The sequence below is a fragment of the Heteronotia binoei genome, chromosome 4, assembly GCF_032191835.1.
Source record: "Heteronotia binoei isolate CCM8104 ecotype False Entrance Well chromosome 4, APGP_CSIRO_Hbin_v1, whole genome shotgun sequence".
Classification (NCBI taxonomy): domain Eukaryota; kingdom Metazoa; phylum Chordata; class Lepidosauria; order Squamata; family Gekkonidae; genus Heteronotia; species Heteronotia binoei.
In genome coordinates this window covers 40,497,174-40,519,550 of record NC_083226.1, presented here as the reverse complement: position 1 = coordinate 40,519,550, position 22,377 = coordinate 40,497,174, and the positions used below count along the sequence as shown (strand labels likewise).

Here is a 22,377-nt window from a genome sequence, read left to right as displayed (position 1 = left end):
CAATAGGCTAAAGAGTGTTACAGGTTTAAACTATCAGTCTCTCAACAATCAAATGTGTGTGTGAGGTCATGATCCACTCCCAGTGCCTTCCGATCTTGGAAAAACTAAGCCTGCACTGATTCTGAGCTCAAATAGGGATCCCCTGCCCTGGCTGTACTGTAAGCAAGATGTCTATCAATGCAGGACTGGGTCTGAAAAAGGAAGAGGAAGGCTATCCACTGTTCCTCAACAAATCCACTGGCTCCTTTTGTATCATAGAGTTGCACAAGGGGAGCCAAGGGCAAACAGAATCCTAATAATAGTCCTGTACCTCTGTTGTTCTTGCTTCAGAGACACACAGAAAGCACAGATAGACTGACAGACAGGTATCAATTTAGAACTGTCTGAAAGAACTGTTCACAGCTGCTCTCATTCATATGAGAGTTTTATGGAAAGTCTTGGAGCTATCTTACTTTTGTAATTTTGTAACTAATAATTATATATACAGTGCTAGTCCCCTGACTTCAACAAGAAAAAAAGAACTTTTCCTGCATCCAGTGCCTATGCCAGCCAATTCTAAGCCGTCAGCCTTCCTGCAGATCAGAATAATGCAGCTCAGGATTTCACTTTCTATAAAGCTTTATGGCTGGACGCTCTAGTTTGGGTTTTATATCTGTATGATAGCTATAACATGCTTAAAAAAAAAAACTCCTAAGCAGCAGTAAGGTGTACCTGATGACAGGTTTACCTCATGGTTTCTGATCTGAAATGGGGGGAGCTACATTTTACTAACTGTAGAAAATAAAAGTTAGGTCCCTTCTCTGATTTTTTTGCCTCCCTTTATGAAAGAAGTGTGAAGGTGTTCATGAAAGGGGTAGATACCACAGGAGGAAAGAGGGTGAGGCTCCCTCACTGCCAAGGAAATCAGGCCTTTGCCTCAAATGCAGTTGCACATATTTAATTGTGGCTCAGAACTTTGCAGGGAAATGACACTCGACTCATAATACATGCAAGCTTCACAAACTAAACACATTCGTATTCTGCTCTAGGTAATACCAGTTACAGGCTTCAGCATCATTATTTATCACCCTTTTAAAAATCAAACCCAAGGATCTCATCTACAACCTTTGAAGCAAGGTTAGTTCCAGTCTCCATTTCAATCTAGAAAATAAGATACAAATACAAAAGGTGACTACTTACTAGTTACATCTTCCTTTTTAAGATCTGAAGGAGGAGAAGGAAAAATGTTATCCATGTATACCGAAGTGACTCTGATATACAGCTTTTCTTTTATTATGTTGCAGTCAAAAGTTTATCAACTTTTCAACCGGTATCATATCAGAAATCAATACAATGGTACAAGTAAATATCCCATTTAAGCTGAAAGCAATCTTGTTAGAGCAATGGAATAGATCCAAAAAAGAAGCTCGGAAAAAGGATATTATATCGATTTTGCTCTCCACAGCAAAAAACTCGAATAGCCTATAAATGGCTAGATAAGCAAATTCCTACTTCCTGGTCTTAGTTTCAAAACTTGTGGGATTATTTTGTTTTAACTAAAATAACATTTTACTTTTCAAATGTAACACCAATTCAATATGAGAAGAAAGTTATCGAGCCATGGTATCCTGTAGTAACTTATTTGATGGAACATGAAACTTTACCAAATAATCCTTTATATGAAATAATTACATATATTTTAATAGATATAATCAAACAAACAATCAAACTTGAAGTATAGCTAACTATATAATGATTGTGTTGAATATTTATAGTTTGGTGATTAGTAAGGTTTTGTTCTTCCTGTTATTTTTTCTCTTTTTTTATTTTTCTTTGTAGGCAGTGACAAAAGCTGAAGCCACTGCCTTCCCCTCCAATTCCTCTCTTGTTCTTGCCTGTTGTGCAACAAAACTTACTGACCATTAGATATGGAGAGAGATCAGCAATAGGACTGATGGGGAGACAGGGAACAGAACAAAGGAATTGCACTCTTGCCATCAAAATGCATTCTTTAAAGGTTTTGGCATCACCTTCTAGCAAGCACTCACTGAAAAGAGTTCATCTCTCTCCCTTTCCCAAGAATATACCAGAGGAGATCCCCCTAGATGTATATGGCACTAATACAGAATCTTTATCCTCTTCATTAATCCAGTCTTGGATATGAAAACCTCTAACACAGAATTAAACTACCTACTCAGCCATTTCAAAACCTGACATTCCAACACACGATGCCTACTGTTTTCTTAACTTATCTGAGTATCTGAATTTAAACACATTTTAAAACCAATAATACTATGGTTTTTGCCAGATAAAATAAGTTACTCATTGAATGAAGCAGATTTTTCTATAGTAGACAGAAGTTGCAAGTATGGAAAGAAGTAAAAAGGTGAACAGCTATCTCAGCTCTTTTTAAAATCCTGGATAAGCACTTTTCTGGCTGACCTCTGGCAACCTTTGCAGGGTTTATGACCTGCAGCTTCAGCATAATCCCCTCATGGATCGAATCACATAGTAACTGGATCAGATCATAGTGAACTTACTGAACCACTTACTAAAATGTGGGATCTTCGTGCAAGCTTTGGAGTCCTGGTGCATGCTGGGAAGTCTGTTGCACTCTGGCAGGGTAAGCAACATCAGTCCAGGTTTGTAGATTCCCTTGCGGGCATTTTCTTCCATCAAAAGCCATTCCTTAAAGCAGTAGAGATCCTTTACAGCAAGGCAATGCTCTCTACATTGTTTTACAAAGAACAGTGGAGTGAGCAGTCAATTATGTGCTGACAAATATGTGCATTGACAACTAATTGTCATCAAAGAGGTCATCAAAAGGTATAAATCACCAGTATAACTGACGCTTATGCTCTTTTAAACTCTTTTATATACCCTGATGGTCCAGGCTAAACCAATCTCATCAGATCTCAGAAGTTCAGCAGGATCAGCCTTGGTCTGTTCTTGGATGGGAGATCTCCATGGAATACCAGGGTTGTGATGTGGAGGCAGGCATTGGCAAGCCACCTCACTTCATCTCTTGGTTTGAAACCCTACAGGGTCAACATAAGTTAGCTATGACTTGATGTCACTTTTCATGCATACTTTTTTATAATACAAGGATTTGCAGGGGTGGATTGGCCATTTAACTTACCAGGGAACTTCCCATGGGACACCATGCTGGAAGCCATTGCAAAATATCCAGGAAGGAGATAACAGGCAAGCCTTTGCCTGTCATCATTGCCAGCTGGGTGTCAGCACAAGGCTCTCCCATGCCAATAAGGGGCTTCTTTTGAAATTCTGGTATAGTGTTAAAGTACCAAGTTGTCTATTTCCAAAGAGACGTGACCTGAGAATGGCTTTCCTTAAGTCCTCCACAAGAGAAGAAAACACTGTGATTTGAATTTAAGCAATTTTATATACTGGAACTTTAGTACTGTTCCTGAAAACAAGGTGCTTGGTTTGTCAAAATTATCAAATGCAAACCTTATGGCAATGATGCCTCAGGATATTCCCCAAAAAGAACAGGTTCTGCTTTACTGTGCATGGACAGTTGCAGAACTATTGATCAGAGCAAGATGCAAAGGGCTATTCGTTCAATAACTGCTGGTACACCATTTTTCCTAACAAAGTATACAACTACACTCTCCCCACCCCCTCCAAGCAAGGGACAACATAGTCAACTGGAAAGAATGTATTATATGCTCTATTTTTTTGCAACTGAAGATCACATCCATGAACCCCAGATAAGTACCCTAATAAACAAAACACAAAGCCATGCTTCTTACTTGTAGTATCAGGTGGTAGTTGTACTGGCTGGCTGCAAAACCCAAAACCCACCAACCCAACTTTAGAGTGAATATAGGAAGGATTAACATTTTGAAAATCATCTATGAATCTATGCACATATGCATGGTAAGAAAGATGCACATATTCAGTGGCCAGGATCCAAAGAACAGTGCGGCCAGTTTGCTCTATTTGCAAACAGTGGACTTTTCCCCCATGCCAAATGGCAAACAACTTTTGAAAGCAACACTTAAAAAAATGCTCATGCCATGAAAACTGCTGACTTATGTAGACTCCATAAGGTTTTTAAGACAAGTGGTTAAGCAGATGGGGTTTGCCATTGCCTTCCTCTGGAAAGTCTTCCTCAAACGAGTGCTTAGCTTCCGAGTTCTGATGAGATCAGGCTACACTAGACCATTCCACATCCCGCCATAAAAATACAGTGATGAAAAATGGCATTTATGGTAAAATATTGGAATAGGGGTGGCAAAACAATCCATTGGACCTTTGATCATTTAGTTATTCTAGGTTTCTTCTTGAATTCTCATCTACTTTTCCAAATCAAACAAGAGCTCCCCCAATGATTTTTTGCCATATTTTTGCTTACTTCTCCAAATACAGCACCCAGTGAGTTGGATCCAGACTAAATTGGCAGTTTCCACTGATTTCTCCCTCCCACTGCAGATTTCCCTTCATGTCCGTCCTCAAGGAGGAATGCTCGCTTACATTACCTGCAAACAGGTTTTGGAGCAGGTCCTATCCTGGAAGGATTGCACTCCTGGAAAATGTAGTGACACAAGAGTAACTCAGCAGCAGGACGGCAAAAAGGACTCATCGTTTTCAGTTCAGCCCATGCTGTGCGGATGAGCAGTTCTTGGGTCTCTTCTGGGTCCCCATAGGATGAGTTGAAGAAAACAAGCGCATCCTTTGCCAGAAGAGCACTGCACACCTCCCCTCGGTAGGTGCTGCAGTAGCCTGTGTCACCCTTATAGAGTCTGCTGGTGGGAAAAACACACACATAGAGATTTCTGCACACTAAAGGATTCTGCAGAGATTCAGAAGTTATCAAGTAATTGTTTAATTGTTTTTTTTTTTAAAAAAAAACCCTACAGCTCACTATTTCTAAGGTCCAAAACAAAAGCCCGGTGATTCCTTTTATGAGGATCAATTAAAATACCTAAAACCAGTTGGCAAGCATTTGACTTCTCGAGAATTCTTCGTCATTCTAAGGCCTCATTTGAGCATGCCATTATTAGCAATGCATAAAGGGGAGCACACTATCTTTTCGTCATTTGTTTTCATTTTAAAGTCCCCAGCAACTGAATATTTCATGCATTTAAATTATATTTTCTTCCTTTTTCATTAGTTTATTTTAAGGTTTCTGCCATTTGTTTTCCTGTTGCACAATGAAGACTGAGCCTGCTTTCTTCTCTCTGTGACTCCCATGTTTTGCAGCCAAGCGGTATGAAGTGTTCAGATATTTTACTACACCCTCCAGGCATCAGATCTGCCACATTTCAGAGAGACACGATAAAGGCTGACCATTTTAGAGGCAATTAAATAGGTGTAGATCCTATCAGATTCCCATCGCTCAAGTGTTTCATTGCTGCAGAGACTTCCAGGCACTTTGTTACGCTACTCTCATTCGCTGTCTCCCTGTAACCTCTCTGTGAACTCTACATGCTGTTCTAGCCAATGTATTCTATGCAATAATTCCATAACATAGCTTTGCATTGCAATTATAAAGCAATGGGGGGGGGACTAATATTGCTTTGCATTGCCAATGTAAAGTAATGGGGGGTACATATAAAAAGTGAATGAGGTTATTCATTTCTCATTCATTTTGTTTTTTCTCATTCTCTTCTACCATAAAAGCCATACAATAGTATAGTTTCCATTACATTTTAAAATTAATGAGAACCCACAGTATCCTGGCGATGTTTCTTCCTGGCATAAATCCTTTAGTTTAAGAATGACATTGACAACATTGGCTTTATATTCTGCCCCCCACTCTAAATCTCAGAGGCTCAGAGCAGCTCATGATCTCCTTTATCTTCCTCCCCCACAACAAACACCCTTGAGGTAGGAGGGCTCTCACAGAAGCTGCCCTTTCAAGGACAAGCTCTGCGAGAACTATGGCTGACCCAAGGCCATTCCAGCAGCTGCAAGCAGAGGGGTAGGGAATCAAAGCTGGTTCTCCTGGATAAGAGTCCACACACTTAACTCCAGGAGATTAAGAATAGGGGGACCTTGGGTATGTGCTTGTCTTCATGAACATTAGATTATGTCTATTGTTGCTAAACAGATATTCTTGCTGTAGGACTAGAATCACTGAGGACAGAGGGACGGTATGGCAAAAGGTCCTCTTTCTGTATTTTCCACCCTCAATTTTTATGGGGGATTCAAAGCACTGCTGTGGAACTCTCATGTCTTTGTTAATTGTGAAATCTGAATCTCTTATATCCGAACTCTTAAGATGCCCTTTGTTGACTATTAATCAGCATCCAATTAATCTAATATAGCAGGGTTTATCCTAACACAGCAAAGAAAGGGAAAGGACTTTAATGCAAAGTTCTGCCGCTGTGAATGTTATCTCTTGCATTTGTAATTATTTTCTCTATATGCATATAGGTACCACATATACATCAATCATATATATGCCATTGAGGATAAAAAAACAGGTTCAGTTCCTCAAATGTTTATGCCAAAAAAATCTGTTGGTTGTTGAGACAGGATTCTTTGCTGTTTGCCTTGGGTGAACAGTTCTCAGAACCTGGATTCATGGATTCGCAACAATAGAAAGCCAAGTGCTGACTGAATACAGACAGAAGTTGGTGCAGAATGCAGACAGCTGCTGTTCAGTTATCATCAGGAGCTAGGCAGAGCTCACATATTAACCCCAGTCCCCAATCACTCCACTGGCTGACTGGATTCTATTTAAGGTACTGGTTATCACATACAGAACCCTCTATGGCTGTGAGCCCTCATATCCTTTGAGATCACCTGTCCCCCATACTCTAACACAATGGCTTTGCTCATCTGAGCAAGACCTTCTGTAGGTGTCATTCTGCAGATGTGCAAGATCAACAACTGCCTGTGTACATGCTTTCTCTGTTGTGTCCCACACCACAGCCTGCCTAGTGAAGTCAAGAAGGTTCCCACTGTCCTGGCATTCCAAATAATTATTCAGTATTGAATTATTCAGGAGGATGTTTTTACAAAGGTAATAGGGCTATATCAGGAAGAATGTTCTAATCAGGGATTTTTTTTAAGAAAAAGCCCAGCAAGAACTCATTTGCATATTAGGCCACACACCCTGACATCACCATTGTTTCACACAGGGCTTTTTGTAGAAGAAGCCCAGCAGGAACTTATTTGCATATTAAGTCATACCCCCTGATACCAAGCCAGCTGGAACTGCATTCTTGTGCATTCCAGCTCAAAAAAAGCCCTGATTCTAATAAAGGGGGGAAAGAGTGTAGAGTATACTATTGTGTATACTACATAGTATCTATTGCTGTATGTATTCTTTTGTTATGCAATTTCTGCCTTGCTTAATATACCATGTTAACACTTATGCTTTGTTTCACTTTGATCCAATTATTTTACATAGTTTTAATATGTGTCCAAATCCTATCACACTGGATGCTGGTTGTCCCATCCTATAGACTGCATTTGATTTACAGTCCATAATCTGTAATCGACTTTGAGTCTCAGTGAGACTCAAACAAATAAATAAATTGCTGTTGGGAAGTGTTGGAATTATGCTACCTTTCCCACTTCATAGAGTTGCCCTGCAAAACAAGCCAATAAAAATGTTTACTAGCCCACACATACCAACAGTAGCAATTTCCAGCTCATTAGCCACATGGAATGAGAATAATCCCTTTTCCAATTCACAAATGTATCCTATTTTAGGCAGTGTCTACTTCCAAGCCTATCTTTGTATTAGCATCCATCTACAAGCACAAGTCCCAAGAGCTCTGGACTACCTTCACTGCAACACCAAGAAGAAAAAGCAAGATGACAACTCTTAACCAGAATGACTGGTGCTGTTCATTCTCTGTTGATTTTACATGAGGCTCACAGAGTTCAGTTTATCTGAGCCCCTATATATTTGGAAGCCTGAACTAAACTATCTACACCTCTATAAAAATGTCTTTCATTCCCCAGACATTCATCCTACTGGATCTGTAAGTGAGTTGCTACTGACAAGCCATGATTACTCATCGTGTTTCCAATACTCATCAGTGCCTATGAATTCCAGATGTAATAGCATCAGCATTCTATCCCATGTTTCCATCCCTAATTCCAGGTCTTTTGATATATCAAGTTTTAAAGAGGAGAGCTCATATCTGAAGAAAAGGAAGTGGTTAATCAAGATGGTAACATGATACAGGAGATGAGCCAAAGGTAGTATTTCTTCTTACGTTACAGTCTACTCATCCTGTCTCATGAATAATACACACACTGCCCATGGCTTTCTCTGGCATCATGCCTCAGCATGTCAAGAGCCAGTTTCCTAATTAGTGCTATGGAGGGGAGATCAATCAATGTTCTTTTAATGTTGCAAGGTAATCCTTAAGATTTATCCAGAATGAGTTGCTTAAATCACCAAGAAAACAATGATAAAAGTTAACGATTTTAAATCAAGTTGTCCGTTTTGTAAATTATGTTTGATCTCATCGTATCTTGGAAGCTAAGCAGGGTTGGACCTAGTTAGTACTTGGATGGGAGACCACCAGGGTAGTCCAGGATTGCCATGCAGAGGCAGTAATGGCAAACCCCGCTGTTTGTGTCTTGCCTTGAAAACCTTACAAGGCCAATGTAAGTTGTAGACAATGGGTGAATCCCGGTGCAATCCTAAGCAGCAACACTCTTCTAAGTGTAATCTAGGTACACGCTTCTAACTCTATCATACTCAATAGGTTTAAAATGCTGTACCTGTTTAGGATTACATTTGTCACTTATCTTAGCAGGAGGATAAGCAGCTCACAAAGGGAAGCTTAAAATGTCATTGTTTGCACTTTTCTTATCATACAGTAATATCCATCCATAGAGTATGCTTACCTCCACTCTATGTGAAATGGTCAAAGGCCCATCCAGATAAAGGGAGGGGGAGAGAGAGAGAGAGATGGTTAGTGCCATTTGTGTTGTACTTAAAACCTATTGCTAATTTAAAGATAAACAGACCTCTAAAGCATTTCATAAGCTTTCTCCTTTTCTTCACTTTCAAAGAAAAATTCCCAACTTCCGTATGTGCAAGAAATGTTTCCAGGCAAGCAAGCTTCTCCAACATGCATCTAGCTGAAACTCCAGCAAGATGCCCCATGAATCATCCCTCTCCCAATCTTCCTTCCAGAGCCATGAAAACCCTTGCTATCAATTCATTATATGGCCCATCAGAAGAAGGGGATGAGGCCCTCTTTCCCTGCCCAACTGCGGATTGGTATGATTATCAGTTAGTTGATGAGGCTATGTACACACACATTTCAGTTAGATCTAAACTAAATGTTCTGCTAACAGAAGGAATGGGGTATTTCCCACCAGTTATTTCTTCCTGTTGCAGATCCTCAATATGCCTCTCATACTGTTCCTAAGAATCCACAGTCTCCCCAATAGATCAGTGGGCTGCAATAGAAGGTAGGAAGCAAGCACACTTTTTTCTTCTAAGAAAAGTGACTTGTCTGAACAGAAAACCTAGTCTTTATTTCATCTTAAATAACTGTACATATAGAAACTAGTGAAGTCTAGTGGGTGGCCCCCACCATGTGTTTTTGTGGTGCCCCACCTCACCAGAAGAAATGCAGGAAAACTCAATCAAAAGCCAGTTGTTTCTGTGGCCACTCAATGTTTTGAATTTCCTTCCCAACTTGAGTTTCCTTCCTTGGTTGAAGGTATTTGGCCAATCCAAACAAGAAAGCCCATCATTACTTTCCCCTACAAGGTTGAGAGGTGCTAAAATGGATTGCTCTTGGTTTTGATCTGCTTGTTTGGTGGCAGTGAAGGTCTAGGATGGGGCAACAGGCATACACCGTACCTGGTGCCTCTTCTGGTATGTTGCCAAGGGACATCTTGGCACTTCTGGAGTCTGCCTTGGAGCTAGCAAGAAGTGCAGATCTAGCAGCTGATAGTGCATAGCAGCCACATTTGGCATTTTCTTCTGTACAGTTTATTTAGTTATTGTTATTATTTATTTTGGATTTATAACCCACCCTTCCCACAAATGGACTCAGGGCAGGTTGCAGACTGGAAGCAAACCAAGCTCCAGCATCATGTTGGGGCAGCTCCTTCTCACTGTAGTGTGAGCTGCTTGGATTACTTGGGTGGAGAACCAGTCCTTGTGCCCCTCTCTCCTACAGAGCAATGAGAGAATGACCCAAAAGCCTCAGCAATAATGTAGAGACCATTAGGGCATCCTGTCATCTCGTATAGGGCGTCTGCAGAATCAGAAACAGCACCTTTGTGTGTCCCAAGTACCGCACATGGCATCACTTCTGACCCAGTAGATTTTCTATGCAAAATGCAGGCTGGCTGAGAAACCTTTCATCCTGTCATTTCACACAGGAAATCAGATGTAGCACCTTGATTCTAATATTTTTAAATGTATGGCACAGTTCATAGATAGTTCCATTGAGGTCATTTCCCCCCTCAGTTTACAGGTGATGAAATGATTACATAAAATCACCATGTTGTTACCAGTAGCATCATCGAAAATAACATCCCCCTCTCCCCGGCACATTCAGAGAATCACACCACCAAATATAATTAGTTTAACTACATGATGGTTTTGCATGAACTAAATTACAGATTTCATTAAGACACAAGGTGAAACTATGACTAATTTAAACTAACTATGGATAGTATGAATGTCTGAATGCAGACTATCCCACTAACAATCATTAGCTGGAGTACATTAAATTAAGATCTTTCTAAACCATGGTCTGATGCTAGTTTATTAAACTCTCTCAGTTTTCACAATGGCTTCAGGTGACACATGAACATGAACTTAATGGCTTCATTCTGGTTTGTTCCCTAGTATCATCCTCCCCGGGTGATGAAAGCCATATTTGTCAAGGCAAACCAGGATTCAAGTGATTGAATCCTGAGCTGTTGAGGAGGGGCCAAGGCTCAGTGGTAGAGCATCTGGTTGGCATGCAGAAGGACCCAGTTCAATCCCCAGCATCTCCAGATTAAAAGATCGGATGGTAGGTGCAGCAAAAGACTTCTGACTGAAACTCCGGAGAGCCACTGTTGGGCAGAGTGGACAATACTGACCTTGATGAATCAAGAGACTTGACTCAGCATAAGGCAGCTGTAACCGATTCCTCACTAGCAGTTGCTCCACTCCCAGGCTTTTGCTTTTCCTGACACACAAGCGATTAATTCCCCACTAGGCACATTTTGATCCATGACTACCTCCAATTTCCCTCACAGCTTCTGGATCTCCAAAAACACCCAATAAATCATAAGGGAAACTGGAGGGAGCCACGATCAAAATGCACCCGAGCAGCAACTGGTGGGGAACTTATTGTTTGATCCAATGAAAACAGAACCATGGTGGCAGAGCAACAGCAACTGCAGAATTGGTGTGTGTGTGTGGTTTTCTTGAGAGGAAAACAGCATGACCCCATACAGGAAGCTTCCAGATTGGGAGCTTCCAAATTATTCTGTGCTCTTTCTGAGGACCCTAAGGCTCCTGAGACTTTCTCTTGTAAGCTTCAGCAAACCTCTGCTGCTCTGACTTAAGAAAAAATGGTGTGCCAGCTACAGGCAGAGCCTCCATGTGAAAATTTTACACACTGCCAGTCTGATAGGAAAACTGCTGGGCTGTGAGGAGGCTTGGCAAGACTGTCAGCATTTTGGTGTCTCTGTGCCAACACAATGAGCAGGAAAGGGATGGTGCCAGCAGCAAGCAGTACATGGATGAGGTATCTGGATACCACCTCCACATGCCTTTGTCTTGCTTTTTGCTATTTTCACAGTGGGAGTGGCTTTTCTCATCCTTGTGTGGTTGCAGCCTTGGTTTCACGAACGAGCAACAGCTAGAATAAGCCATGGCTTCACATTATGTCTGCACCAGCTGGTATAATAAAAAGTATTGTCCAAACAGTTTGAGATTCTGTATGTTGTCCTTTAGGATCAACACAGTACCAGTTCTCTTAAGTAACATTCAAGCTGTTGGTAGCTCAGCAAACTATTTTCACATTGCTTGGCAGTGATATTAATAGTGCTCCATCACCATTACTTCCTTCTCTTGGATGAGCTTACAGAGTGTTCTTAGGACAGTGTGATCAGGATAGCAGCAAATATGTAGGAAATGATCGCTGTGCCAACCTCTGAGATGTAATAATTTAGGAAGAAATAGCCAGGCAAAGAGGTGCTCTCCTAGATCCAATTTACCCAGCCAAGAAAACCCCATGAACAGTAACAAAAGGCTAAAAGATATGGCACTGGAAGATGAGCCCTCAGGTCAGAAGGTGCCCAATATGCTACTAGGGAAGAGCGTTCAAGTAACTACAGAAACAGTGAAGTGGCAGGGTGAAAGCCGAAAGGACGCTCAGCTGTGGATGTGTCTGATGGTGAAAGAACAGTCCAATGCTGCAAAGAACGATACTGCATTGGGATGTGGAATGTAAGATCTATGAATCAAGGTAAGCTGGATGAAGTCAAACAAGAGATGGCAAGACTAAACATCGACATCTTGGGAATCAGTGAACTAAAATGGACAGGAATGGGTGAATTTAACTCAGAGAATCACTACATCTATTATTGTGAGCAAGAGTCCCGTAGAAGAAATAGTGTGGCCTTTATAGTTAACAAGAGATTGAGGAAGGCAGTAATGGGATACAATCTCAAAAATGACAGAATGATCTCGGTCCGTATCCAAGGCAAACCATTCAATATCACAGTAATCCAAGTCTATGCCCCAACCACTGATGCAGAAGAGGCTGAAGTGGACCAGTTCTATGAAGATCTACAACACCTTCTAGAATTAACACCAAAAAAAGATGTCCTCCTCATCATAGGGGACTGGAATTCCAAAGAGGGAAGTCAAAAGGTGACCGGAACAACTGACAAGTTTGGCCTTGGAGAACAAAATGAAGCCAGGCAAAGGCTAACAGAGTTTTGTCAAGAGAACAAGCTGGTCATAGCAAACACCTTCTTCCAACAACCTAAAAAGCGACTCTACACATGGACATCACCTGATGGGCAACACAGAAATCAGATTGATTATATACTCTGCAGTAAAAAATGGAGAAGCTCCTTACAGTCAGCAAAAACAAGACCTGGAGCTGATTGCGGCTCAGATCATGAGCTACTCATTGCAAAATTCAGGCTTAAACTGAAGAAAACTGGGGAAGCCATTAGGCCATTCAGGTTTCACCTTGATCACATCCCTTATGAATATACAGTGGAGGTGAAGAATAGATTTAAGGGACTAGAGTTGATAGAGTGCCTGAAGAACTATGGACAGAGGTTCATGACATTGTACAGAAGGCAGCAGTCAGCACCATCTCAAAGAAAAATAAATGCAAGAAATTAAAGTGGCTGTCTGATGAGGCTTTACAAATAGCTGAGGAAAGAAGGAAAGCAAAAGGCAAAGGTGAAAAGGAAAGATTTACCCAACTAAATTCAGATTTCCAGAAAACAGCAAGGAGAGATAAGGAGCCTTCCTGAAGGAACAATAGAAGAAAATAATAGAATGGGAAGGACAAGAGATCTCTTCAAGAAAATTGGAGAAATCAAGGGAATGTTTCGTGCAAATATGGCCATGATAAAGGACAAAAACGGTAAGGACCTAACAGAAGCAGAAGAGATCAGGAAGTGATGGCAAGAATATATAGAAGAATTATACAAGAAGGATATCAATATCCTTGACATCCATGACAGTGAAATCGCTGACCTTGAGCCAGACATTCTGGAGTGTGAAGTCAAATGGGCCTTAGAAAGCATTACTAACAATAAAGCGAGCAGAGATGACAGTATCCCAAATGAGCTATTCAAAGTCATAAAAGATGATGCTGTTAAAGTGATGCACACATTATGTCAACAAATCTGGAAAACACAACAGTGGCCATGGGATTGGAAAAGATCAGTTTATATTCCAATCCCAAAGAAGGGTAATGCCAAGGAATGTTCAAACTATTGCACCAATGCACTCATTTCACATGCCAGCAAGGTCATGTTAAAGATCCTACAAGCTAGGCTTCAGCAGTATGTCGATCGAGAACTATCAGAAGTTCAAGGTGGGTTTCGAAGAGGTAGAGGAACTAGAGATCAAATTGCCAACATTCGCTGGATTATGGAGAAAGAACGAGAGTATCAGAAAAACGTCTATTTCTGTTTCATTGACTAAGCCTTTGATTGTGTGGATCACAACAAACTGTGGCAAGTCCTTAAAGAGATGGGAATACCAGACCACCTCACATGTCTCCTGAGAAACCTGTACAAGGGTCAAGAAGCAACTGTCAGAACGGGATATGGAACAACTGATTGGTTTAGAATAGGAAAAGGAGTTCGACAAGGATGTATATTGTCACCCTGCTTATTTAATTTATATACAGAGTGTATCATGCAGAATGCTGGCCTGGATGAAGCACAAACTGGAATTAAGATTGCTGGGAAAAACATCAACAACCTCAGATATGCAGATGACACCACTCTAATGGCAGAAAGTGAGGAGGACCTAAGGAACCTCTTGTTGAGGGTGAAAGAGGAGAGCACAAAAGTAGGCTTGAAACTCAACATCAAAAAAACTAAGATCATGGCATCCGGCCACATCACACCTTGGCAAATAGAAGGGGAAGATATGGAAGTAGTGACAGACTTCACATTTCTGGGATCCAAGATCACTGCAGATGGCGACTGTAGCCATGAAATTAAAAGACGTTTGCTCCTTGGGAGGACAGCTATGGTGAACCTGGGCAGTATAATAAAAAGTACAGACATCACCCTGCCAACGAAAGTCCATATAGTCATAGCGATGGTATTCCCAGTAGTAATGTATGACTGTGAGAGCTGGACCATAAGGAAGGCTGAGCCCAGAAGAATAGATGCTTTTGAGCTGTGGTGCTGGAGAAGAATAAGAGTCCCTTGGACTGCAAGAAGATCAAATCAGTCAGTCCTAAGGGAAATCAACCCAGACTGTTCCCTGGAAAGTCAGATGCTGAAGCTGAAGCTCAAATACGTTGGCCACCAAATGAGAAGGGAGCACTCACTGGAAAAGATCCTGATGCTGGGAAAGACAGAAGGCAAAAGAAGAAGGGGACGGCAAAAGATGAGATGGCTGGATAGCGTTACTGATGTAGCAAACACAAGTTTGAGCAGACTTCAGAGGATGGTGGAGGACAGGAGGGCCTGGTGTGACTTTGTCCATGGGGTTGCAAAGAGTCAACTGTGCAACTGAACAACAATAAAACTACAAGGAAGAGAAGCTCTTCATTTTCTACAATGTCTCTGTGTACGCATGAGTGAGAGAGACAGAAATCCCATGTTGGAGCTAAATATCATTTAATCATGTACAAGCTAGACCTTTTCCCTTTAACACATACCTGATACATTAATAGTGGCTGCAGCTTTTGCAGTGCCGTATGTCTCACTGTGTTTGTTGGTGGCTACACAGGTGAACAAGCCAGGTCGAGTGACATAAACTTGCAGCCTAGAATCAATCACTCTGTCATTTACTGTTTCTACTATGGATCCTGCTGAGACCTAAAGTAAAGGGAGAAAAGGAACGAAACCTGAGTAACTTTAATAAACAAATAAACAAAAAAGAAAGAAAGAAACATGAGAACATAATCGCCTCTTTGATGGATCATAATATTGGTCCATCTAATCCAGCATTTGGTTTCACATGGCAGCTAACAACAAGCAAGGCTTAGAGGCTGGAGAGTCCCCATGTTTGTATTCAGATGGTTACTGGCTCTGAGTATGGAGGTGCCATTTAGCCACTGTCTCTTAGCGGACATGTTCTCATCTCCAAGAAGAAGAAGACACCACCAGCTGCTGAATTGGAGTTTGTTTTTAGACTTATATTGTTTTTAGATTGTATATTGTTTTATTATATGTATCTGATTTTAACTGTGTATTATTGATGGTTGTTACCCGCTCAGAGCCCATTTGGGAAAGGGCAGGCTATAAATCGCCCTTCACTCTGAATCTCAGAGCAGCTTACAATCTCCTTTACCTTCCTCTCCCACAAAAGACACCCTGTGAGGTAGCAGGGCCAAATCTAGGGGGGGGGCAGAGGGGGGTGCTTGCCCCAGGCGCCGATGGAGGGGGGGTGCCAAATTGGGTATAGAGTCCATTGTATTCTATGGGACTATAAGATAGAATGGCCCATAAGGGAGCACCATTTTTTAATTTTGCACCCCCCTCAAAAAACATGTAGATCCGGTCCTGTGAGGTAGGTGTGGCTGAGAGAGCTCTCACAAAAGCTGCCCTTTCAAGGACAGCCCTGCAAGAGCTATGACTGACCCAAGGCCATTCTAGCAGCTGTAATTGGAGGAGTGGGGAATCAAACCCAATTCTCCCAGATAAGAGTCTGTGGACTTAACCACTACACCAAACTGGCTCTCCATCTAGTGGCTATTACCACATCCCACAACAACAAATTCCACAAGTCAATCACTCTCTGAGTGAAGAAGTATGTGAAGTACATGACTGTCACAAATCTATTGCCCATCAGAAGAGTGAAATTAGGGGATGGGGGTACAGGGGGTTTCCTTTCCTCACAATTTTTGCTGGTCCTTTGCTTAGGTTTGCCAGGTCTGAGGTGGGAAATACCTGGAGATTTTGAGGGGTGGAGACTGAGGAGGGTATAATGCCATAGAGTGCACATCCCAAAGCACCCATTTTCTCCTGGTGAATTGATCTCTGTCACCTGGGGATCAATTGTAATAGCAGGAGATCTCCAGACACCTCTTAGAGGCTGGCAATTCTACCTCAGCTGATTTCTTGATATACTACAACACTTCTGTCATAGCTTTAATAAAATTACAGAAACTGTGAAGAGGTTAGGATTATATTTTGGGACAGGAATAGTAGGAAAATGTTGTCATGAAATACAAAATCCTGAATGCTGAAAATCACTCTGGCTGCTAGTATTTTGGGGCTGGCTCTACAGCCAAAGAAAATTCACCGAGACCTGGATTAGGCCACCCACTCACTTTTCCGGCTATCTGAATGGGGCACATACTTCACAATACAATTATGAATACATGGAACATTTTTCTCACAGTACCCACTTCCCACCTGTAGAAATTCCCACCTGTAGAAACTCCACAAATACTTGAATGAATAAGGAGGTGTTAAAGAGCCAGTGATTTAGCACTGATATTCAGTATTATTTTCTGATTCATGTCAGGTCTTGGAGTCTTTGTGATGCCACTTTAAAAGGGATGCATCATTCCTACTTTAATAAGTATGCGTATGTGAAAATAGGAGTCACTCATATGAAAAAGTGCCTGTGTCAGGGGTTTATATCTGTCTAAACACTTCACTTTGTCCAGGATTAAACGTTTAATCAAATTGTTTCTTCAGAAATCACTTCCTTGATTTAGTCTGCAGGAACTGTTCTTGCTGGTGTGCAGAAGCAATATCCTGAGGGCATGAACTCCATTTTCCTTGAGTTTGTCCAGGTGTTATAATGCCTGAGCTAATGCACCACCAAACTTTACATTTAAATTGCTTTTCGTTATTTTCCATATGGCATGTGTAGAATTTTCTGTGGCCACAGAAGAGATCAATTCTGTCCCTTTAGCTGAGGTATGTATGTGTGTTTGCACTAAGAGATTCCAAACCATGCAACCAGGAGAATAAAAGCTTGCATTCAAAATAAATTAAAACATACTAAATTAAGTTTTCTAATTTATTCCTACTGAATGTTGGTGTTATGATTTATTACATTCACAACCATCTATGCACTTTATACTCTGTACCGTCTCCCTCAAAAGACAGACTGCTATGGACTTCATGGGAGGAAGGATGTCTGTGAATAGATACATATGGGACTGAGAGATAACATTTGTAAGTGGAAGATCTTTGTAGGGACAGAAGGAGAAGAGTCAGTGGGAGTCCAATATACCATGCATGACTGCACCCCATCAGCTCCTCCACTGGCAAAAATAAGCTGAGGGAACCCCCTTTGACCATCAAAATGAGTGTATGAGTGATCATGGGACCCATGTGAATGAAAGCCATAAGGGCCAGTAGCTACAGCAAATTGGGTAATTTGGAAGAAATCAAGTGAAAAGCCAAAGGATCTCATGCACAATGTTCTAATGCATTACCATCAAAATGTCTGTTTTCCTGCATCGTGGTTTCTGGGCTCTTGAACATGTATTTCCCTATAGCCATGATGTCTAGAGCCTTTCTTTTTTTAAAAAAATAGGCAAATCAGAGTTTTTGCAGATCCTGCATATTTAAACACACACACACACACTCAACACTGTGTTTCATCGCAATCACAGCCATGCAGCTGTTCAGAGCCCCTGCTTGTAAAAGTTACTGCTCAGAGTGCACACTTTAAAATGTCATGCTCCCCCCAAATATCCTTTCTCCTCTGCTCTTCTTTTATTTACAGAGGCAGCATCTACCCTTCAAAGTTCTGTTGACAAGTAGGAGGTTTTTATGCAGTGCTCTGCTCTGGCTGAACATTTTGGAAAAGAAATTTGAGAATTTGGAGAACGAGTCAAGACTGTTCATTCTCAACTTGGACCACACAGTAAAGAGCGGTCTCTGTGCCACGTTTTGCTGATAGAACATGCAAGGACAGGAAAACAAATTAGGAAAGTTTCAAAAGGCCTTCAGAAAATGGACTGTCTCGTTTTGCATAAGGCAATCCCTTTTCTGCCTTTGCACAGATATCTTCAAAACAGCATGAAAAACACTTGAGTGCTGCATTCTGCTATTTGCATTACATCTACTAAGAGAAAATATCTCCAGAAAGCCTCAGGAACACTGCAAGTAATTGCCTTTTAACCCTTCTAAACTGACAATTAGCTTTCCAGCTTGAAATGTGAGACTTTGTTAGATTATAATTACTATTATATAGAAATCATATCTCTCACTTTCATGAAGTCCTCCTTATAAACTAATTTAAAAAATAAAAATTGAATCAAGAAGAGACTATGCGGATAACTACATGACAAATTTATATTATAATTGTTTATAATGGTGTCATGGCTTCTTCCGAAGAATTATTGTTTATTTAATTAATTTGTACCCTACCCTTTTCTATGAGTGGGCTTAGGGCAGTTTACAACATAAAACCCATCAACAATAAAAACAATAAAACAATAGCTAACACAATAAGCAATAATGAGGACCCATGCCTTATGTCAGACAAAGATAAATCCCCAGGAAAGTTCCATGTCCGGATACTATCTGGAACAGCATTGCACAGGAAAGGGGCCATAAACAGGGGAGGTCAGAATGCTTGAATATTGGGAATGAATGTTGGGAACTGTATTTTTATGAGATTATGATAATTTTCTGTTAGCGATTCTCACACCCAGGAATGCCAGAGAGAGAAGGAACTGAATGAGATTAAGTCTGTAGTGGAGGTACACCCACTGTGTTTGCAATCACTGTTTATTACTGTTCAAAGAGATTAGAGGCTGCTAGCCTAACATGAAGATATGCTGAAAATTCCTTGTGAGGCATTCCCAGCATTTTTTAAAAGTCTCATGGGATCCCAGTTTGACTCAGGATGGCAACACAAAGAGAGGGTTTTAAAAAATAGGTTTACCAATCTTCAGGTTAGGGTTGCCAAGTCTGACTCAGGAAATATCTGGGGACTTTGGGGGTGGAGCCAGAAGACTTTGGAGGATGGAACCAGGAGCAAGGGTGTGACAAGTATGATTGAACTCCAAAAGGAGTTCTGGCAGTCATATTTAAAGGGACCGCACTTCTTTTCAATGCCTTCCTCCCATAGGAAATAGTGGAGGGTAGGGGCACCTTCCTTTAGGGCTCATAGAATTGGACCTCCTAGTCCAATCTTTTTGAAACTTGAGAAGTGTTTTGAGAAGAGGCACCAGATGCTATGCTGAAATTGTGGTGCTTCTACCTCAAAAAACAACCCCCCCCCAGAGCTCCACATGCCCACGAATCAATTCTCCATTATACCCTATGGGAATCAGTCTCCATAGGGAATAATGGAGTGGCCTGCAGACATTTCCTACCCACCCCCACCCCGCTTTCTGATTACCTTGAAGCGGAGGTAGGGCCTCCAAACTGGGGGATCCCCTGCTCCCACCTGGAGATTGGCAACCCTACTCCAGGTGGCACCCACAATTACAACTGATCTCCAGATGACCAAGAGCATTTTCCCAGGAGAAAATGGCTGCTTTGGAAGGTGGACTCTATGAAATTATACTCTGCTGAGGTCCCTCCCCAAACACCACCCTCTCTACAGGCTCTACCCTTAAAATCTCCAGATATTTTCCAATGAGCAGGTTTCCTATTCCAGCAACTATTCCATCAGTTGGCCTCTTTTGTTGTTACATCAGCCTTGTTGTGGTGCTGTATCTTATTTATCATCACCATTACTTCTTCTTGGGCCAAAAACTGTTGTATTCTGTGATATGTGCCTTTCCCACCTGTGATGCGCCTTATTCTATTGCTTTTGATTTTTAAAAAATTTAAATTGTAGGTTTTTATGATGTTCAGTTCATGTTGTGATCCACCCTGAGCCCATTATGGGAAAGGGCAGAATATGAGCCAAATAAATAAAGCATTGCCCTTGTACCATTTTATGCATGTAAAAGAGCCCTGGGGGCAATGCTTTGTCTCCTTTGGGAAAGCATACATGTACTGATAAAGTTTTCTTCTTTGCTGTCATGTTGCCATAGCATCAATCTGGATTGAATAAGAAAGTGATCTCTATTCACAAAGACATACGTCTAAGGTACATGAACACATGATTGCAGGACGTGGATAGATAGAAAGAAGCCTGAATCTTTTACAAAAAATGCAGAACTAGTAGCCCAATAATAATAATAAGAGAGGTTCTGAATGAAGATCCATCTAGTCCAGCATTCAGTTTCTAAAAATACCTGGCCAGATACTTCTAGAAGCTTGCAAACATGGAATGTTGGTCCTGACTGTCCACTCACTGGGTGACCTTGGGCCAGTCTCTCTTTCTCTCAGCCTGGTCTACGTCACAGGGTTGCTATGGGGATAAAATGGCAGAGAGGAGACTGACAATAAACAAACTGTTATGTATTCCCAGCTTCTCCTAATCAGAAACATGCTGCTTCTCGAGGCTTTTTTTGAGCAGGAACGCACAGGAACACAGTTACAACTGGCTTGGTGTCAGTTCTGGTTGGCTTGGCATCAGAGGGTGTGACCTAATGTGCAAATGAGTTCCTGTTGGGCTTTTTCTACCAAAAAAGCCTGTGTGAAACCATGGTGATGTCAGGGAGTATGGCCTAATATGCAAATGAGTTCCTGCTGGGCTTTTTCTACAAAAAAGGCCCTGCTGCTTCTGAACACGGGTGCTCTATATAGCAAATATGGCCCTCTCTGACTCTCCTGCATAAATTAATCTAATCCTTTCAAAAATCTAAACTGCTGGCATAAATCAATCTCTAACTAGATACCCTTGATTCCATCTGGCCTAGGTTAAGAATTAAGGCATGCACTCGTGCAATAAAAGTCTGCTTACCATATTTTAAATGATTTGGTCTTGAGAGCTACAGCTGATTTTTGCCTGGGAGGCATGGATGCCAAAGAGCTGACAGCGCAAACCCAAGTATGGCCAAGGTAAAGGAATAAACTGTTACTATAAAAGTTCTGCAAATAGCAGCAGGCCAAATGTAACATACTTCTCTAATGCCAAAGCCACTTGAGATTTCAAAAGAGTCAGCTGCATTGACTTTTCATGTTTAGCTTCCAGTTTTGTGTTTCCACATTATAGATTCCACATTATAGATTCAGAGTCAAATTTAATGCTGGAGTGGAATTCAGTCTCATATCCACTTTACCTGTCATTAGCTCCCTGTCGGTTTTACAGCTTCCAGAAGGTGTCTAATGTACCATTGTTCACAGATACAGGGGTAAAATTCAGGTCTGTCCAAGACATTTTTGTTCCTGAAGCTGAAAATCTTTTTTTTAAGTACTCCTTTTTATTATTATTATTCTTTTTTGTTTTCTCTCCAAAACACAAAAAACACAAATGAGATACAAACAAAGCCAACAACCATCACGACAACAACAAAACTAAACAAACAACACAACATAAATCAGGATGGAGAATGCAGCCTCCATATATTCAATAGTGCACAACCCTATACCTTTTTCACCGTTATTTTTAACCCCATTTCTCTCAACATATTAACTTACTATTCACTGAATAAATATTAAGTAGATCCACATACCATTATTTACATTTACATATCCAATAAATTACCTTATTTCTATTCTGTTCCCAACATATTTGGCAGAACAACATTCTATGGAGAGGGGGGGCACTACAAAGCAAGCAACTCTTTCTTTCTTTCTTTCTTTCTTTCTTTCTTTCTTTCTTTCTTTCTTTCTTTCTTTCTTTCTTTCTTCCTTTCTTCCTTCCTTCCTTCCTTCTTTTATTTCTGGAGGGTACCATAATTTTTAATAGTTGGTCTA

At 41.0% G+C, this 22,377-nt stretch overlaps 1 protein-coding gene across 1 annotated transcript in view; it reads right to left on the bottom strand.

The window, feature by feature from the left end:
• Window positions 1-22,377, bottom strand: part of MUSK (muscle associated receptor tyrosine kinase) — a 58,128-nt gene that overhangs the window by 12,237 nt on the left and 23,514 nt on the right. The window contains exons 7-10 of the mRNA XM_060237166.1: window positions 15,302-15,465; window positions 4,482-4,748; window positions 2,532-2,707; window positions 1,180-1,203 (exon numbers count right to left, since the gene is read on the bottom strand). Coding sequence (XP_060093149.1) covers window positions 1,180-1,203; window positions 2,532-2,707; window positions 4,482-4,748; window positions 15,302-15,465 — 631 coding nt within the window. The remainder of the gene's footprint in view (window positions 1-1,179; window positions 1,204-2,531; window positions 2,708-4,481; window positions 4,749-15,301; window positions 15,466-22,377) is intronic.